Genomic DNA, 19,002 nt, shown 5'->3' with positions numbered 1-19,002 from the left:
GAAAGTGTGGGGGGGCGGGGAGGGGGGGTTTGGGAGGACAAAGAGAGGTGTTGAATTAATTGCACCTAGAGAGAGGAAAAATAGGAAGATGGGTGTGTTTGGAAAAAGGAGAAATGGAGGAATTGAGCAGGAGGGTGACCTACATACACTAGGGAGGTACTGCAGTACTGCATGCGGCCTTGCTGCCTTCCTTACCCTTCACACACACACACTTAAAACAATACAATTCAATAGAGAATGTAATATAATAATTATATTTATCAAATTCATGGAGAGGGGACACAAGGAAACCTGACCTGAAATTGCTGAATGGATGGATGACTGGATGACGCCGGTTATCTACCGCTTATCCTCACGAGGGTTGCGGGGGGTGCTGGAGCCTATCCCAGCTGTCTTCGGGCGAGAGGCAAGATACACCCTGGACTGGTGGCCAGCCAATCACAGGACACATATAGACAAACAACCATTCACACTCACATTCATACCTATGGACAATTTGGAGTCGCTAATTAACCTAGCATGTTTTTGGAATGTGGGAGGAAACCGGATTACCCGGAGAAAACCCACGCATGCACGAGGAGAACATGCAAACTCCACACAGAGATGGCCGAGGGTGGAATTTAACCCTGGTCTCCTAGCTGTGAGGTCTACACGCTAACCACACGACCACCGTGCAGCCCTTACATTGAACTTTTCCTTTTCTTTTTTTTTTAACAAGAGCTCCATTATACAATGTATTTGTTTATTCCGGAATGCAAGGCCTCTCCTTTGGGATGGCTAATCCACCATCTGCCACTTGATTCAGCAGGGAACCCAAATCAAGGTGTTCAAGCCGGCGTGAAAGCCAACTAGATGCGCCCGGTTGCCCACTGCAGCATGCAAACAATTACTGTTAAAATATAACATTAGTCCATTTGAACAAGAATAATCATTGTTTTTTTTTACCTGGGCACCATCTTGAAACGGGCGTGGTCTCTGATTAGGTTATTTTATACAGCATTTGCAGTTTGCATGTTAAGTAGCCGTCTAATGAAAATGACCTTGTTTTGTGGAGAGCATCATGTCTCCTATCTGGATATCAACATCCTGGTCCATCTTCATCATCATTCGCCTCCTTCCTCTTCAGTTTATGTAACGCTGCGCTTCTGCCCAACTGGCCGAGAAGGCGAGTGAATTAAATAGACGTGGCAAAATGGAGCTTGGCTGAGATTTAAGTGCTTGAGAAAACCTTTGCAGTTTTTTCTTGATTTAAGCCAAGACTGAAGACCGTTTACAGCACCGTGATGCGAGTGCATTGACATTTTGCTCGTCTCTAATGTGCGTCATTGATCAATGCATGCTGTGTACAACATCGAATCACACCGACAATCAACGCTGATGAGCACGATTAAAACTTTTTATCTATAACTGAGAGCAACTGCTGTGTTTTCACGCCAGATTGCATGAAAGGTCAGAGTAAATGAATGTCAGGGACAGGAAGGGGAGATTACGTACAGGAAGGAAAGCAACGAGAGAGTGTTGCTCTGCATCAACCATCAAAGCTGCAAAGGCCGTGTCAGGATTAGTTTGGAGCGAGTTGAGTGATGTCACAGCAGGGGAGGGGCGGTAGCGCAGAGGCAAGTCGGAACAGGAAGATTGAGCACAATGTGTTCCAGGACGCTAGTCGACCTGTGATTTCTGACGATGTCTTAGTGGTCGGCTTCATAGAGATCGGGGGTTTAAATCTCCATGTGTGGTCTGGGCATGTCCCTGTGTGTGTGGGTGTTCTCCTGGTAACACATTAGACTTTTGGAAGATTTTAAATTGTCCATATAGTGGGTGTGGATATGAATTTGAATGGTTGTTTGTGCCTTGTGATTGACTGGCAACCAGTCCAACTGGTCCAACATTATAAAAAAAAAAACAACCTCCCCCCCCAAAAAAACCCCAAATAAATAAATTAAATAATATTTTTAAATAATATTTTATTTATTTTTTATGTTTAATAATATTTAATATAAACAATATTTAATATAAAATAATATAATATTTAATATTTATATTGTATTAAATTAAAAAAAAAAATTTCACGAGAGTCGTAGGGGGTGCTGGAGCCATTCCAAGGCATTTTAACCTTTAATCTAAGCTAATACAGTTGTTCATTTTAGCCTCGCCAAAAAAAAAACAAAAAAACTTAAACTGTATGATGGAAAGCAGGAAGTGAACAAATGTAACAGTTACTGAATGTAAAAGTACCAGATGGAGGGGTAGGATTTAATAAGCTTTGCTTCTTCCTACTCCTTTTGGACATGTGGAACTGGGAACTGATTATGTGATGCATTCAATTGTAATCTGATGCATGTTCAAATGAAATAAAACCATTACCATTACCATTACCATTACCAATTTCCCCCCAGCTATCATCTATCATCTATAGTTAGGCTCCAGTTCACCCAGGAACCCAATTAGGACACATTTTATAGAAGACGGATGATAATCTGTTTCATGCTCACACATTTTCCATCCGAAAGCCGTCATTTAATGGACAGGAAATGTTTAAAGTAACATTTTAACTGTGAAATGTACAAATAAGTTTGTTTTGAGTCTTCCTTTTTAAGCCTGCACTGCTACTTGTCCCTTTTTAAGAGACTTATGCTTCCTTGCTTTGCACTTTTTTTTTATCTGTCTGCTTCCCGACATGACTCAGCACTCTCTGGGGTTTTGTTGACTTGATGCTGACATGGGGGCCGCTGGTGTCTCATCAAATTCTCACATATAGTTAGACAGTTAAGTTCTTCCAGGACTTCAGTTGACTGCATTTTCCATTTCTAATGTATTATTCTCTGTGTCTGCATTTCTCTTTTAAATTAGCAAAAACAGGGTCATGTCTGAGCTTGGGGGGCCCTAATAAAAACTTATTAAGAGCAAGAAGACTCTTTATAAATGACGCACTCCTGCATCCTCCATTGTCTGCTGTGGTTTTTACGACTTTGCGTGCCTCTGACAGATTAGGATTGTATGCCGAGTGGGACATGTCATGTTCAGAACAGATTTAGTCCATGAATCCTGTCCAGTAAGCAGACTTGACTGATGGTCAGTGCAAAATGTGATATGGAATCACAATCTTGTATTAGGGGAGAATGAAACGTATTTGAGTGGCAGAGGCTTGGATGAAACTCAGCATGATGCGAATGAATGCTGTCATTTTTTTAAATGGTGCTATTTATGTTCCTTTTAGAATGTGTACAATATGTGAACTAAATTTGAGGAAAGAAGTGATGCAAATCTTGTCTGTTTGGATTTTTTTTTAATAAATAAATTCAAAGACGTGATGAGATGGCATTGTGATTATATAGAACTGTATTTGAATAATAAATATGGGTGATTTTTTAAGGTCTATTTCGTGGTGGTGTGCATACACCTACGCACCTGCCTTGTAAAAGACCATTTCTAACCCATTTGGATATTAAACATTAAACAGATATATGAGAAACTATAACAAGGAACATAGTTTTTTTTTTCTGAGGAGGGAATAAAATATATATGTGATCCATTTATATAGTGCCTTTAACATCGGAAGCCTTTTGCGAGATTTTCCACCCGTTCACCCCACATGAAGGGATGACACAGTGCTTGCCAGTTCAGCAGAACCTGGGGGCACACCTAAGACATGCTCGGCATCCTTGCTGCTGCTGCTTCCATGTAATTAATTTCACTCAAATCACTCCCATTTGCACACCTTTGAAATAATAGTCTTAGTTTGTGGTCAACTGCTTATCCAGTCAGTAGGTGAACAGCCTGGGAAGGTCAGTTCAAGAGTGGGATTAGTCTGTCATCAGTAAGCTTTGTTAATCATTTAACATCAGGCTGTAGTTAATCTCTGAATTAAGAATTAGCACAGAGATTGTTTATTAAATCCAATATAAATTATTGTGCATTGGAATCTTTATTTGGGTCGCATATGTATGTTGAGTGACTTCAAAAAAACAAAACAAATGCAAAATTCAGTATCCCCATGTATGTTTTCAAGGGAATGACTCCGTATTAGAGCTTTGCATTAAATGACTCCTTATCCTTATTTCAGATGCTGAAGGAGGAGAGGTCTCACCCCCAATGGGTGCCGGAGTCGACAGCAACAGCTGGCACTTTCGCTACGGCCCGGGGGGTCCCGGCGCACCACCGCAGCACCTCAAGCCCGGCGAGGTCCCCCCAGAGGCGTTCATCATCCCTGGATCCCCTGCCATAATATCCATCAGACAGAACCAGGGAGGAGAGGATGACAAGAGCGACTTTATCACCTTTGGAAAGAAAGAGGAGGCCAAGAAGAAGAAAAAGAAGAAGAAGGACAAGAAAGACAAGAAGGATAAGGGGAAGGATGACGATGAATAAAGGAGAAGAAATGAAAAATTGGCAAAGAGAAAAAAAACGGGTGTTGCTAAAACAGAGGTACCAACCGAAGTCCAATGGGCAAAAAAAAAATATGAATATGGATTTCTTCAATCCTGTTTTGTTTGTATTTAACCCGGCCTTACCAAGGTTACGTTTACCTTCAGTCTAACACGGCGGAGGTAAATTATTGATCTTGCCTTGATAAACAATAAGAAGATTGATTTTGAGCCACACCCCCATGTGCCTATACAACCTAACATTCAACTCCAACATATTTAGAAAGAACAATTATTTTGCCTCCTGGGCGTGTTGGCACCTCTGTATTACCCCCTCCACATTAATGATAAATAATTCTCTGTGAGAGAAGACAAAAGAACAAGAAAAAGCTCTGTGCCAGCCAAGGAAAAGAAGAGAAATGAAGTCATGTGTGTATTCCGGAGCTGGACACACTTCCACACTACTTGTAAATAGCACAGGGGAGTCACTGAAAAGGAAAGCTAACACTCACAAACCACTGCTGCAGAGTCCTAACTTACCAACAGTGTTTCCTGCAATCTCAATGAATCCACGTGCACGCATGCTAACACAAGCAAACACACACCTTGCCATGCGGACACTGAAGGCACTCGAGAGCTGGCGAGAAATTAAAAAATAAAAAAAAATGTGTGCTAATTTGACACTGCAAGCTTTTTGTCACCTATGGGGTGCACATCAACTCTCAGGATGGACGGCGCATCCCTTTTGCTGTTACTCTGTATTCGCTCACTGCTTTTAAAGGACTGAGGGCGCTACCCCTCCAGCCGTGTCGCAGAGAGCTCTGAGTAGTTGAAGAGAGAAGACCTCGATGGCATCACGTTCACCTGAGTGTCATTGAGGGGAAGTAGTCCGGAATTCAGTGGAAGTCAGTGGACTCTGAAGAAAACGTGCAAAATCTTGAGATTTTCATAACACCCTCTCTTATCTCCCCCATGCTGCAGCAAAAGCTGAAAGCTTTCTGCTTTGAATGTTTGGTAGCAACCAGTCCTTACCTGATACCTTGACAACATTTGACCTGCTTGTGCTCCCCCTTAATCTACCCGACCACCTTTCCCCCATTGACGGACTCTTCATGCCACGATGAAGTTGACCTACTTTCCTTAATTCTCAAAGAAATCCACAGTACATGTTTTGCCATTTTTGTATATTTCCCCCTGATTACCGCATGTCCGCTCTCTTACCCCCACTGCTCAGGATCCGTCCTGAGAAAAGGGCCTGGTTTGAACATTGTGGTGTGCTGACAACAGCATGGAGTAATGTGGATGAGGCCCGTTGGAGGCGGGGGTGGGATGCACACCTTGAACTCTGTAAAAGTGCAAAACGGTTCAGTGCTTTTAACTTGTGAATACTAAACTACGCTGTTCACTTCCTGTTTGTCTGCCGCCGCTACAGTGAGAGGGGATCAGGTGGGATCGACTAAAAAGATGACAGGGGGGGTGAAGGACCGAGGAGCGAGGAGGCGGGTGCCGTGGGCTGGCCCTTTCCAACTCAAGTTTGCAAGACAGGATAATTAATTAGTCGCATCTAGCTTTTATAAATGTAGCGTAGACCTTACGGATCTACATGAATTGAACCTGTTCAAAAATTATTAATATGGCATCCAGGGTTCCCAGTCAACAGCGATATCCCACCAGTCCTCTTTCATGAGGCTGAGACGGGCCTCCAGGCTTCTGTCCGTGCCCCCCCGTCCCTGCCTGTACCTTTCTTACACGTCCTCCCAAAGCTGTGCGGCTCAGTATGATGTCACTCCAATAAGTGGCTGCTGCATGTACTGCTCTAAGGAAACACATACTATATAGAGAAATATATATATAAATAGATAGCTATGATTTTATTATTTTTTGTATTATTATTTTGGTTCTTCATTACTCACACGGGAAATATTTGTATGTACTTCTCTTGTCTATGCCAAAACATCTATGTATTTACCATTGTCACGCTCCGCAGGTGTTGTACGGCATCCACGAAACCTTTTTCGATATTTGTAACGCTATAGTGTGAAACCTTTTTTTCCCCAAAACTTTATGATTTCTGCTTTTGAAAACAAGCAAAAAAAAAAAAAAAAAAAGACGTTCTGTGTCCGGCTTTGACATGATGATCTAACTAACACTGTAATATTGTAACTGAAATATGTATGATCCTATGATGAGCTATCACTTCCCTTTCATTCTTCTGGATCTGGAAAAAAATACAAAAAAATACAAAAAAAAAAGTGTGATGAAAGTATATGTAGTGTATGCTTGTATTTAGTGAGCTTTCATGCTGTCATTCTTTCCCAATGTATGGTGATGGTGGCAACGTGCGGTCATATGCGGACCGGCCCAGATATGTTTTACCCCCCCACCCCCCCTTTTTTTTAATTTTTTTGTTCACTCACTCATCTACTGTGACCGTGAAATAGTGAACTTCATTTACATCCATTCCCTTTTTGCCTTTGATTCGACCTAAATGGAAACAGTGGTAATGTGTTTTGTTTATAAATCACAAATAAAGTTTTCTTTCTTAAAAATGATTCATGATTACTTCTTTAAAAAGATACATGTCTTAATATTCTGTGCAGTATGCCGCTTAAAAATACTTCTGTAAATCTTAAATTTATGCGTTTTACAGTGTGACTTGTTCAACACAAAATAACACAAGAAATCAATTAAAAGCCAAATCAGTCACAAAAATAATTCTGAATAATAATTATAAAAATGTGATAAGATTGCGGCCTCCAGGTGCCTGGATACTCCCTACAACATCTGGGCTTGTCCCTGATGAGACAACGGATCATTTCTTAATGCTTTAGTGTTTTATTTCAGGGATCATTTGATTAAATTCCCAAACAAGAACCTTAATGACTGAATGACATTTGCCCCAAAGATGATCAAGCTAAGTGTTAGCCCATGTGCTTCATTTTCTGCCGAGAATTGTGGCTCGAAATCAAAATGAGAATACAATTTGCATTTTAAACGATATTACCACATCCGCCCAATGTCTACGTTGACACGGACTCGGAAAAAAGCGTATTCCCTGTGGAGGTGAGAGGTGCCTGCTGATTGACCGGACTGCCGCATCTCCTTGTCCAATTCCATGGTCGCAGATGGTCCCTGCAGTCCCTTGTGACTGGAAGCTTCCAGACATGCATCAGCCTAATTAAACAAGAGTGGCTAAGTAGATGTATTGGATCCCAGAAGGTAAGTTAATATAAAATATGGAGATGTCAGCCATGTTAGCTTAGCATACATTAACTCATATACTTTATCCCGGCCTATACTAGAATGGAAACAGATGTATTTTTGTATTGTTGCTGGATTTTTGTCATGGTTGTGGTGTAAAATGAGTAGCAGAAAATGTCATCTCTCTAGTGTGGCTTTCATTTTGCATCAGACAAGGACGACATTCTGGAAAGAGGTTCAAAAGGTCACGTTGGGCTTGTGGATGATTTCTATAGCTACAGCTATTGCGGGGATAGCACTCTGGTAACAGATAAACACATGATCAAACATTCTGGGGTCGAGGCCGTGTCATTTAATATGCCCCATTTAAGATAGCACTACACAAACAGAGAAGCAAAGTGTTTGGAATTGCTAATGAACCTCAATACGTTTTAGCATTTGTAGAAATATGATCAGTGTTTATTTTATTGTGGAATTGTATATTCTATCGTGAAAATATTGTATTAGCAAATAAAAACCTAAATGTAAAGTGTGCTGTCGAAGTGAGGTGTGTCTATCTGACTTATTAGGTGCATCACCCTGACGCTGACATCATCTGAAGTGACTCACCAAAGCATCATTGAGCAACTGTGAGGAGGACAAACGGAGAAGGTGAGCAGCCAGAATAAACATGGAGACTGAGATTATCCTAATTATACCAACAAAATCATGTGAGATGACACACATTATTTCTTTAAACTGTTGTCCCAAGTTTGGCCTCCATATTTGCTTCTTTAACAAAACACCAACAGAATGTCGTTATTCAATTTCCTTTTAATCGGCTTGTGCACAGAATGAGCCTTTAGGGCGGACCGGTCATTAAAGGCTCATGATTGCATAATAATTGATTTCATGCAATCAACTTAACTGGATATAGGTGACCCAAATCTACTGCGTTGATTTGCCCTTTTGAGGAGGTCATTTGAAATGTGCTCTATGTTTCTGTAAGGGATGTCACGACACCAAGTCCATTCCATATCATGCATAGTTTATAGGAATTGTCTTGAGAAGCTGCACCATAGTGGAGAGAGTGCGATTAAAGAGGGACTGTTTGTATATGTACTACATATAACACATCCATATTCCATAGACTCCTGCTTATTGTGGATGTCCTACACCATTCAATAACCCTGTTTGTGAAAGACCACAGTGGACTTCTGAGCTTCATGTGTCCCATTTGTAAGGGTGGTGAGAAGGAGGCGCCATCTTCTGGACAAAATATCACAGCACATGCATCCTATGTATGTATCCTAACATATTCACTCCTGTTTCTTTTTATGATAATTTCATAATGATGACTTTAATCTTATATGGTCACACTCACATTTAAATCTTAAGTGTGTGTTTTTGTTTGTGTTTTTTTTTAGTTATTACTATAAGCCATGACGCTTTCCTATACTGGATAAATGGATGTGGAATGATCCCTCCTCCTCGGGAATATCACAGTGGGATCAGGAGCGCCTTCAATGGCCACTATTGGAACTGCTGGACATGAACCTGCCTTATGGTTAAAGCAGAGCGCCTTATAATTTCAGTGTAGTTATAAAACCAATTGTATAATTTTTTTTTGTATTATATATTTAATGTTAGTTGTGACTATACACTCAGTGGTTCTTCAAATGAGACCCAATTCTTTAACTCTTTCAAAATGTATAGTAGTTCTTAATAATTAATCATTTATTTTAATGGTTTTATTATTTGACTGGATTTTCTTTGTCTTGTTTAAAATACAACTTTCACATAATTTGTATAAATTTCTGTGCTATATTCTGTACTATAAGTTGCTTGGCTATATTAGGTATATTTGCATAAAATATCTGTATCAGATCGATATCATAGCCTGAATGTTACTGAGTATCGAATCGGCAACGAAATCCCTGGTATCGGACATCACCAACTGACAGCCCCTCCCCCACCCGTGCAGGGTAGATTTCCCGGCTTCAATGGCCGCTCTGGTTCTTTCACCGTCGGACCGATGGACAGTTTTTTTCGACGTTTTTCCACAACAAGATACTCACAGGAGGTAGGTCGACGCATTATAAGTTAGCTAAATGGCGCCAAAGTATGGAAATCTGTGTGAAAATGTGTCCTTAGCTGTCAAAAGGAGCTGTCGTTAGCATGTTTGTGTTAGTGTTAGCTTACTGCACTTGACGTAGCTGTTTCGGTGCATACAGTATAGACACAGACTAATTCGTGTTTTTTTTTTTTATTTCAAGCCCTTCTATTCTGCTTGTTCAGCATTATTATTGCTTTATAAGTTGTTAGAATTCATACGACACGTCTCCGAGATAGCTTTTAATGGTGACTTGTGACAAACCATTACCATAAATGTCATGCTAGTATTAGCATTAGTGGCGCGAGTGTTAGCATTATTAGCTAGTTTTTGTGTTTTAATCAGAACATTTACACCCTGTTGCGGACTCTTATTTTCAGTAGGGACAGTGTGTTGCTCTTTTCTGATTAGGTGACAATATATTTTATTATTTTTTTGGCATCTATCCACAGGAACACATTGCTGAAGGACAACCTCTTGAAGAAACGTGATGAACATCTCTGCTCATCTCCCAAAGCATCTTTTCTGGTAAGTGAAGTCACATCCTGGAATCTTCAGACAGGTAAAATACTAGCATGACCTATTTTTAAATTCATATTTTGGTGTATTTCTCCATATGGGGAGCAAAATGACATATTCCAAATAGGTGTTTCTAGATAGTTGGTCTAACTTTACTTAGCTTAATTCATGAATGGCACAAGATCATTTGTGCTTAATATGCCTTTCATCGTTTGACTCATGAGGTTCATGTTGGGCTTTTTATCCCTTTTTTAAATTTGTGTGAGTTTTATTGAAACAATGCATTTCCCAAACCATCTTTATTTTAGTATAAGACCTACTTAGTAAGACTATGGTATTGGTTTAATTTTATTTGAACACGCATCAGGTAAGTGATTCACATAAACAATCCCATTTTTAAAAACACATGTGTGTGAGTTTTATTGAAACAATGCATTTTCCAAACCATCTTTATTTTAATATAAGACCTACTTAGTAAGACTATGGTAATGGTATTGGTTTAATTTTATTTGAACGCGCATCAGGTAAGTGGTTCACATAAACAATTCACAGTTCCACATGTCCAAAAGGAGTAGGAAGAAGCAAAGCGTATTAAATCTTACCCCTCCATTTATTACTTTTGCAATCTGTATCTGTTACATTTGTTCACTTCCTGCTTTCCTGATATTATTTTTATGTATGTATTTATTTATATTTTGTTTTCTTTAACACATACTGAAGTATAAGGTGATATAACCATATATTGACAAAATAGTGGTGACGCAACATGACCGGTTCAAGACTCTTCATCCTTGTATGGAGCAAACATCAACTGTATTGCCCTTTGTCAAAAAATGTTTGTTGTGTGTGTGTGGGGGGGGGGTTGTGTCCGGGTCTAGAAGATCTTCTTGACTATTCTTCTTGACTAAGCTTCCCTTTTAACCCCATCAACCTAGAGTATATCAACACCGTTGAAGGGGGAGTGACCAGAAAGCTCCCATATTATTTCTCTTCATATTCACAGCCTGGTTGCCTCCCGGATTGATTACTGCTACTCTCTCCTCGTCGGCCTCCCTCACAAATCCCTCCATAAGCTTGAACTGGTCCAGAATTCAGGCGCCCACATCGTCACTATAACCTCCTTCACCCCCTGCACTTCCATCTAGAATCAAATTCAAACCCTTGCTGGATACATTCCAAAGCCATCCACATCCACCCTCACCCCACCCCTGTCTGACCTCTTCAACCTTGCCACCTCCTCTCGCTCCCGCCGATGCACCTCCTCCGTCCACCTCACCGCCTCACCTCCCCACCTCGGCACCATGGGTTGCGGAACTTTCAGCAGGTCTTGTCCCAAACTTTGGAACTTTGGTCCTGAAATCAAATGTTGTTAATTTTTCAGATGGCTATAATATTGTTTTCCATACTTTAGCCAACTAGTCCCAACTCTTTGAGTAGATTCTCTAATATTATTGGATGTTGTCATAATTTGCGTACATGCTTCTGCAGTTTATATGAATGATTGACAACTTGTTTCAATATTAAAACTATTAATGTATTGCTCCTTTGTGGAATAACAACAGTCATTTCTTGTGTGTGTGTGTGGGGAAAGAAAATTGTCTTGACTATTCTTCTTCTTGACTAAGCTTCCCTTTTAACCCCATCAACCTACAGTATATCAACACTGTTGAAGGGGGAGTGACCAGAAAGTATAGGCTAAAACGACTCAACATTTGAAGTCCATCTTTGTGATAGGCGACACGCCCGGTACAACCTCACCTGTGGACACGATCTCACCAGAGACCCCCAGCAGCCCAGTGGGCCCACCACAAAGCTCCAGATAGAAAGAGATGCTGTTCAGTGAAATGGTGTTATTGAAGGCTTGTGTGTTTGCATGCATGGTGCGAGTGGTAGTGCCATATACCACAAGTATTTGACATAGTAATGTAGACAGTATTTGATATTTCGTAGCTGGTATGTTTTTGAAGTGCACAGTAGGCCCAGGTTTGCAGGTTTGAAAGGTAAGTGAGTAGAAAGTAGGTCAAGATGGGCTAGGAAAATCCAATTCAATGTGATATTCACATCTGGGCACAGTTGTCCCCTCTCTATTTTCAAAGCATGCCGTGCTGTCATCACCCATCATCTGCTTTGCTGTTGATATAAATGGTGATCGATAGAGTGTAATAAAAGGAGTGAAATGGCTCTTAGGAAGTGTGTCATGGAGCATAGCATGCTGCTGTCTCTGTCTGTGGTGCTGAATGAATTTCACCTGCACCTCCAATACTATGGTATGACTTCAGAGCTGAAAACATCGTGTACAAAATAAATAATAGACCAGAACTATTCATAATTCAATTTATTAAAAACCTTAGGTCGTACAATTGCATGAGATATTTAATAGCTATCATTTGAAACCTTAGTATACAATTTCAGTTTTATTAATGATATTTGTTGATAACGATGGGCTTCAATTCTATTTACAGTGATATTTCCACATGTTAGTTATGCCATCATTTGGATGGTATTAATAAAGTGTGATACTTGGTGTTAATTTACCAACAATACTGACGTTTAATCATTTATTTGATGTGATGAAATAATAGCCGATGTAACTAAAAAACTCCACTCATGGTGCCGCTGTCGGCTAACACAAATGCTACACACACATCTCCACCCATTGCTTGCGTGCCTTTTTTCCACTAGAATCTTTTCATTACGTCGGTTTGTCGCCGTCCGTCCGTGTAGTTAAACGTTGAATTTTCCTTTGTAATTTCTAAACCTGGTGCACGAGATAGTGTATCATATTTCCAAGGACTGTAGGTGTGGATTTGTCACAACGATGGGAGACAAAGGAATTTCATCCTTGGGCCGGATTCTCCGCATTGCTGCCTTTTTTGTGACGCTGGGCCTCGTCCACGGAGATCTCAGCTATTCTCTTCCAGAGGAGATGAAGCGCTTGTCTGTGATTGGAAATATAGCCAAAGATCTTGGCGTGGACCCGAGGAAACTATCGTCCCGGAAAGCTCGGATCGATTTCGAGGACACTCGGAAGAGGTACTGTGATATGAATCCGAACACCGGAGACTTGATCACGTCGGAGAGAATTGACAGAGAAAGCCTGTGTGACAAAAAGCCAGCGTGTGTGATAAAAGTGGATCTGGTGTTAGAAAATCCCCTGGAGCTACATCGCGTGAGTCTTCATATTCAAGACGTGAACGATAACTCGCCACACTTTAAAAATAATTTAATAGAGATGGAAATAGGAGAGTCGGCGGAAAAGGGCAGCCGTTTTTCAATCCAGGAGGCGCATGATGCAGATATAGGTCAAAACGCTGTACAAAGATACACGCTACAAAATAATGCTAACTTTATTCTTGCTGTTGATGACAATAAAGTTGAACTTGTCCTCGAAAATAAACTTGATAGAGAAAAGCAAAGTGAGATGAATTTGCTTCTCACGGCTTTAGATGGCGGCTCTCCTCAGAGATCAGGTACAGTAGTCATACACGTCACTGTGCTGGATGCTAATGATAACGCCCCCGTCTTTTCTCGGGCAGTTTATAAGGCCAATCTACCTGAAAACTCTCCTCCAGATACAATAGTGATTCATGTTAGTGCTACCGATGCTGATGAAGGACTGAATGGGGAAGTGACGTACGACTTTGGTCACGTGTCTGGCAGTAATGTGAATGTATTTTCTATTGAGCCCACAACCGGTGTAATTAGAGTAACGGGTGCTATTGATTATGAAGATAAAAGTTCTTATGAGATGAGAGTGGAAGCTAAAGATGGTTTAGGGCTGACATCCTATGCTAAAGTTATCATTGATGTTACAGACGTTAATGATAATGCCCCTGTAATCAATTTAAAGTCACTGTCTAATCCAGTACCAGAGAATGTACCACCCAGTACTGAGGTGGGCATCATTAATGTGCAGGACAGAGACTCTGAGAAGAACGGACAGGTCCACTGCTCCATTCAACAAAACGTCCCCTTCAAGTTAGTTCCTTCTATTAAAAACTATTATTCTCTGGTGACTACTGGACAACTGGACCGTGAACTAGTGTCTGATTACAACATTACAATCAGTGCTACTGATGAGGGCTCTCCTCCTCTGTCCTCCTCTAAAATGATCCACTTATCTGTAGCAGACATCAACGACAACCCACCTGTGTTTGAGGAACAGTCCTACAGTGCATATGTGAGTGAAAATAACAAAGCCGGCTCCACTTTATGTTCCGTTAGTGCTCAAGACCCCGACTGGAGACAGAACGGTACCGTGATTTATTCTCTGTTAGCCGCCGAGGTGAACGGTGCCCCGGTGTCTTCCTATGTTTCCGTTAATGGAGACACTGGAGTGATCCATGCTGTCAGGTCTTTGGATTACGAACACCTGAGGAGCTTCAAAGTCCACGTCATGGCCAGAGACAATGGTTCTCCTCCGCTGAGCAGCAACGTGAGCGTCAGTGTGTTCATATCGGACTTGAACGACAACTCTCCTCAGATACTGTACCCCTCCCCGGAGGGCAACTCCTTCATGACCGAGCTGGTCCCCAAAGCTGCACACGGAGGCTCTGTGGTGTCCAAAGTGATAGCGGTGGATGCAGACTCCGGACAGAACGCCTGGCTGTCCTATCATATAGTCAAGTCCACGGATCCGGGACTTTTCACCATCGGTCTCCACAGTGGAGAGATCAGGACCCAGCGGGACATTTCTGAATCTGACAGCATGAAACAGAACCTGATTGTGGCAGTGAAAGATAACGGACAGCCCCCTCTCTCTGCCACCTGCTCCATGTATTTACTTATTTCTGATAACTTGGCTGAGGTGCCAGAACTGAAGGACATTTCTTATGACGAGAAGAATTCCAAACTGACGTCTTATCTGATCATCGCTCTGGTGTCTGTGTCCACCTTCTTTCTGACCTTCATCATCGTCGTCCTGGGTGTGAGGTTTTGTCGCAGGAGAAAGCCCAGACTGTTGTTTGATGGAGCAGTTGCCATCCCCAGCGCGTATCTCCCTCCTAATTACGCAGATGTTGACGGCACAGGAACTTTACGCAGCAGCTACAACTATGACGCCTACTTGACAACAGGTTCTAGAACCAGTGACTTTAAGTTTGTGTCTTCTTACAATGACAACACACTGCCTGCCGACCAGACTCTGAGGAAAAGTCCTTCTGACTTTGTTGATGAGCTTCATGATTCCTACGACCCCTTGGAGGTAGGAACCTGTAAAAATCTTCCATTGTAGAACTCACATTTCTGAAACTTAAACTTGTGTTTAAGTTGTAACCAAGTTCTTATTTTATGACTAGTTTTATCGTGAAATGTCGTCGTGGTTGGCCTTTGATGAAAGTGTTCCAGAACATCAGACTTTGACTGTTTTTTCCTGGTGACAGTTAACATTGTCCACTGTTGGGCCTTCATATTATACTTTCTTATGCACTTTAGCTTAATGTGTCAATGATGAATTGTTCATTCTCCAATTGCAGTCGTCAACAGAAGCGATCCAGATTGTATTGATAGATGCTTACCAGCTGTAGATGGAGACTAAAGTATTTCACCTTTGAACAAGGGTGAATGTGACCTTTATTTAGACGCATGTCTTTTTGTAAAGCCTTCAGAAGGAACTATTTTACACTCCAGATGATGCAACATCCCTCTCTGTCCATGGTGCTGAAGCATGTAGACTTCCTTCTCTCTTTTGTATCACCAGCATTTTCTCTGCTTTCGGTTTTTGTTGTTTTAGGAAAAACGGTAGTACTTCATAGACTTCATTTGTAGTTGACTTTGTACTGGTTTATAAATTCCTCTTCATCACGTATTGTGTCTGCAACAAGCCCCTAAATTTGACATTTTTCTATGAGCAGTTATCTGTAACGTTGTCATGTTTGGGGGATTGATTATATTTTAGTATTTCAACAGCAACTGCTTGTCATGTCACCAAAGTCACTCTAGGGGTCAGTGTGTGATCATGAACAGGAACTCCTCAACCTCCCACCCATACCCATTTCTGTGGAGACGCAAATCCAAATTTTCGTGTTGTGTGTCTGGTCGCCACGTCTGATAACACAACATTGTTAGAAGCTGTGGATGTCAGTGACGACTACATTCACATGTTCGTTTGCTTCCTGTCGAATGTGAAGAAATGGCTTTTTATATTTTGGATGGAATGAAGAACAAAAGATTTTCGTCTTGCAGCTACGGCCTGGCGTTTCTTTTCCTTTTCCTCCACACCGTCAATGGAGACCTGAGCTACTCGATCCCGGAGGAGATGAAACGTGGATCTGTAATTGGGAATATCGCCAAGGATTTGGGCCTTGATTTGGGCCAGTTATCTGCCCGTAAAGCACGCATTGATCCTGAGGATAACAACGTTCAGCACTGCGGCATCAACCTCAACACCGGTGACGTGGTTGTTCAGGAGAGGATTGACAGAGAAGGGCTTTGTGACAAAAAGGCTTCGTGTGTTCTTAAACAAGAACTTGTACTGGAAAATCCATTAGAGCTGCACCGTATTAATATTCGTGTTTTAGATGTTAATGATAATTCACCACAGTTTAATGAGGACTTACTAAAATTAGAAATACAGGAATCAGCAGACAAAGGTGAACGGTTTCTTCTCGGGGAAGCACATGATGCAGACATCGGAGAAAATGCTGTTCAAAGCTACACTTTACAGCAGAATGAACATTTCAAATTAAATGTAAACACTAAACCAGGTGGACGGAAGTACTGTGAATTGGTCTTAGATAAAGAATTAGACAGAGAAGATAAAAAAGACATCATGCTCTCGTTGACTGCATATGATGGTGGTTCTCCTCAGAGATCAGGTACAGTAGTCATACACGTCACTGTGCTGGATGCTAATGATAATGTACCAGTGTTTAGTCAGACCGTCTATAAAGCCAGTCTGCCTGAAAACTCTCCTCTTGATACCTTGGTGATCACAGTGAGTGCAAGTGATGCAGATGAAGGCTTAAATAGTGAAATTACATATGCATTTGATCATGTTTCTGATGACAATAGTAATGTATTTACATTACATTCTAAAACTGGAGATGTCAGAGTGGCTGGTGTTGTTGATTATGAGAAAAAGGCATCATATGAAATGCAAATAAGTGCTAAAGACGGTCTTGGATTAGTTTCTTATTCTACATTAATCATTGATCTCATTGATGTAAATGACAATGCTCCTGTAATCAATTTAAAGTCACTGTCTAATTCAGTACCAGAGAATGTACCACCCGGTACTGAGGTGGGCATCATTAATGTCCAGGACAGAGACTCTGAGAAGAACGGACAGGTCCACTGCTCCATTCAACAAAACGTCCCCTTCAAGTTAGTTCCTTCTATTAAAAACTATTATTCTCTGGTGACTACTGGACAACTGGACCGTGAACTAGTGTCTGATTACAACATTACAATCAGTGCTACTGATGAGGGCTCTCCTCCTCTGTCCTCCTCTAAAATGATCCACTTATCTGTAGCAGACATCAACGACAACCCACCTGTGTTTGAGGAACAGTCCTACAGTGCATATGTGAGTGAAAATAACAAAGCCGGCTCCACTTTATGTTCCGTTAGTGCTCAAGACCCCGACTGGAGACAGAACGGTACCGTGATTTATTCTCTGTTAGCCGCCGAGGTGAACGGTGCCCCGGTGTCTTCCTATGTTTCCATTAATGGAGACACTGGAGTGATCCATGCTGTCAGGTCTTTGGACTACGAACACCTGAGGAGCTTCAAAGTCCACGTCATGGCCCGGGACAATGGTTCTCCTCCTCTGAGCAGCAACGTGAGCGTCAGTGTGTTCATATCGGACGTGAACGACAACTCTCCTCAGATACTGTACCCCTCCGCGGAGGGCAACTCCTTCATGACCGAGCTGGTCCCCAAAGCTGCACACGGAGGCTCTGTGGTGTCCAAAGTGATAGCGGTGGATGCAGACTCCGGACAGAACGCCTGGCTGTCCTATCATATAGTCAAGTCCACGGATCCGGGACTTTTCACCATCGGTCTCCACAGTGGAGAGATCAGGACCCAGCGGGACATTTCTGAATCTGACAGCATGAAACAGAACCTGATTGTGGCAGTGAAAGATAACGGACAGCCCCCTCTCTCTGCCACCTGCTCCATGTATTTACTTATTTCTGATAACTTGGCTGAGGTGCCAGAACTGAAGGACATTTCTTATGATGAGAAGAATTCCAAACTGACGTCTTATCTGATCATCGCGCTGGTGTCTGTGTCTACCTTCTTTCTGACCTTCATCATCGTCGTCCTGGGTGTGAGGTTCTGTCGCAGGAGAAAGCCCAGACTGTTGTTTGATGGAGCAGTTGCCATCCCCAGCGCGTATCTCCCTCCTAATTACGCAGATGTTGACGGCACAGGAACTTTACGCAGCAGCTACAACTATGACGCCTACTTGACAACAGGTTCTAGAACCAGTGACTTTAAGTTTGTGTCTTCTTACAATGACAACACACTGCCTGCTGACCAGACTCTGAGGAAAAGTCCTTCTGACTTTGTTGATGAGCTTCATGATTCCTTCGACCCCTTGGAGGTAGGCACCTGTTAAAATCTTACATTGTAGAACTCACATTTCTGAAACTTAAATACATCTTATTGTGTTTAAGTTGTAACCAAGTTCTTATTTTATGACTAGTTTTATTGTGAAATGTCGTTGTGGTTGACCTTTGATGAAAGTGTTCCAGAACATCAGACTTTGATTGTTTTTTCCTGGTGACAGTTAACATTGTCCACTGTTAGGCCTTCATATTATACTTTCTTATGCACTTTAGCTTCATGTGTCAACGGTGAATTGTTCATTTTCCTATTGCA

At 41.6% G+C, this 19,002-nt stretch overlaps 3 protein-coding genes and 1 long non-coding RNA gene across 23 annotated transcripts in view; all 4 read left to right on the top strand.

Annotated features, from left to right (window-relative positions):
- LOC131110216 (protocadherin alpha-C2-like) overlaps nucleotides 1–6,913 on the top strand; it is a 116,138-nt gene extending 109,225 nt beyond the window's left edge. For all 19 annotated transcript variants that reach the window (XM_058063095.1, XM_058063096.1, XM_058063097.1 and 16 more), the window contains exon 4: nucleotides 4,064–6,913. In XM_058063095.1, the coding sequence (XP_057919078.1) occupies nucleotides 4,064–4,368 (305 nt within the window). In that variant the 3' untranslated portion in view covers nucleotides 4,369–6,913. The remainder of the gene's footprint in view (nucleotides 1–4,063) is intronic.
- Nucleotides 6,914–9,524: 2,611 nt separating this feature from the next.
- Nucleotides 9,525–11,713, top strand: LOC131110223 (uncharacterized). The gene is made up of 3 exons (XR_009120860.1): nucleotides 9,525–9,627; nucleotides 10,110–10,185; nucleotides 11,180–11,713. It is a non-coding gene; the product is annotated as an uncharacterized LOC131110223 (long non-coding RNA).
- Nucleotides 11,714–12,887: 1,174 nt separating this feature from the next.
- Nucleotides 12,888–15,409, top strand: LOC131110651 (putative protocadherin beta-18). The gene has a single exon (XM_058063937.1). It carries the CDS (start codon nucleotides 12,995–12,997, stop codon nucleotides 15,407–15,409), a length of 2,415 nt encoding a protein of 804 aa, XP_057919920.1. The 5' UTR covers nucleotides 12,888–12,994.
- Nucleotides 15,410–16,150: 741 nt separating this feature from the next.
- The window catches only part of LOC131110316 (protocadherin gamma-B4-like), a 159,524-nt gene continuing 156,672 nt past the window's right edge, over nucleotides 16,151–19,002 (top strand). The window contains exon 1 of one of the 2 annotated variants that reach the window (XM_058063320.1): nucleotides 16,151–18,724. In XM_058063320.1, the coding sequence (XP_057919303.1) occupies nucleotides 16,307–18,724 (2,418 nt within the window). In that variant the 5' untranslated portion in view covers nucleotides 16,151–16,306. The remainder of the gene's footprint in view (nucleotides 18,725–19,002) is intronic. The other variant, XM_058063336.1, reaches the window with a different exon arrangement.

Source organism: Doryrhamphus excisus, chromosome 23 (assembly GCF_030265055.1).
Source record: "Doryrhamphus excisus isolate RoL2022-K1 chromosome 23, RoL_Dexc_1.0, whole genome shotgun sequence".
In the NCBI taxonomy this organism is placed as follows: domain Eukaryota; kingdom Metazoa; phylum Chordata; class Actinopteri; order Syngnathiformes; family Syngnathidae; genus Doryrhamphus; species Doryrhamphus excisus.
The sequence above is the reverse complement of the archived record's forward strand: the minus strand, read 5'-3'. Positions and strand labels throughout refer to the sequence as shown.

Coding starts and splice junctions, on each gene's coding strand:
- LOC131110651 (XM_058063937.1), top strand. CDS start 12,995: ATGGGAGACAAAGGAATTTCATCCTTGGGCCGGATTCTCCGCATTGCT.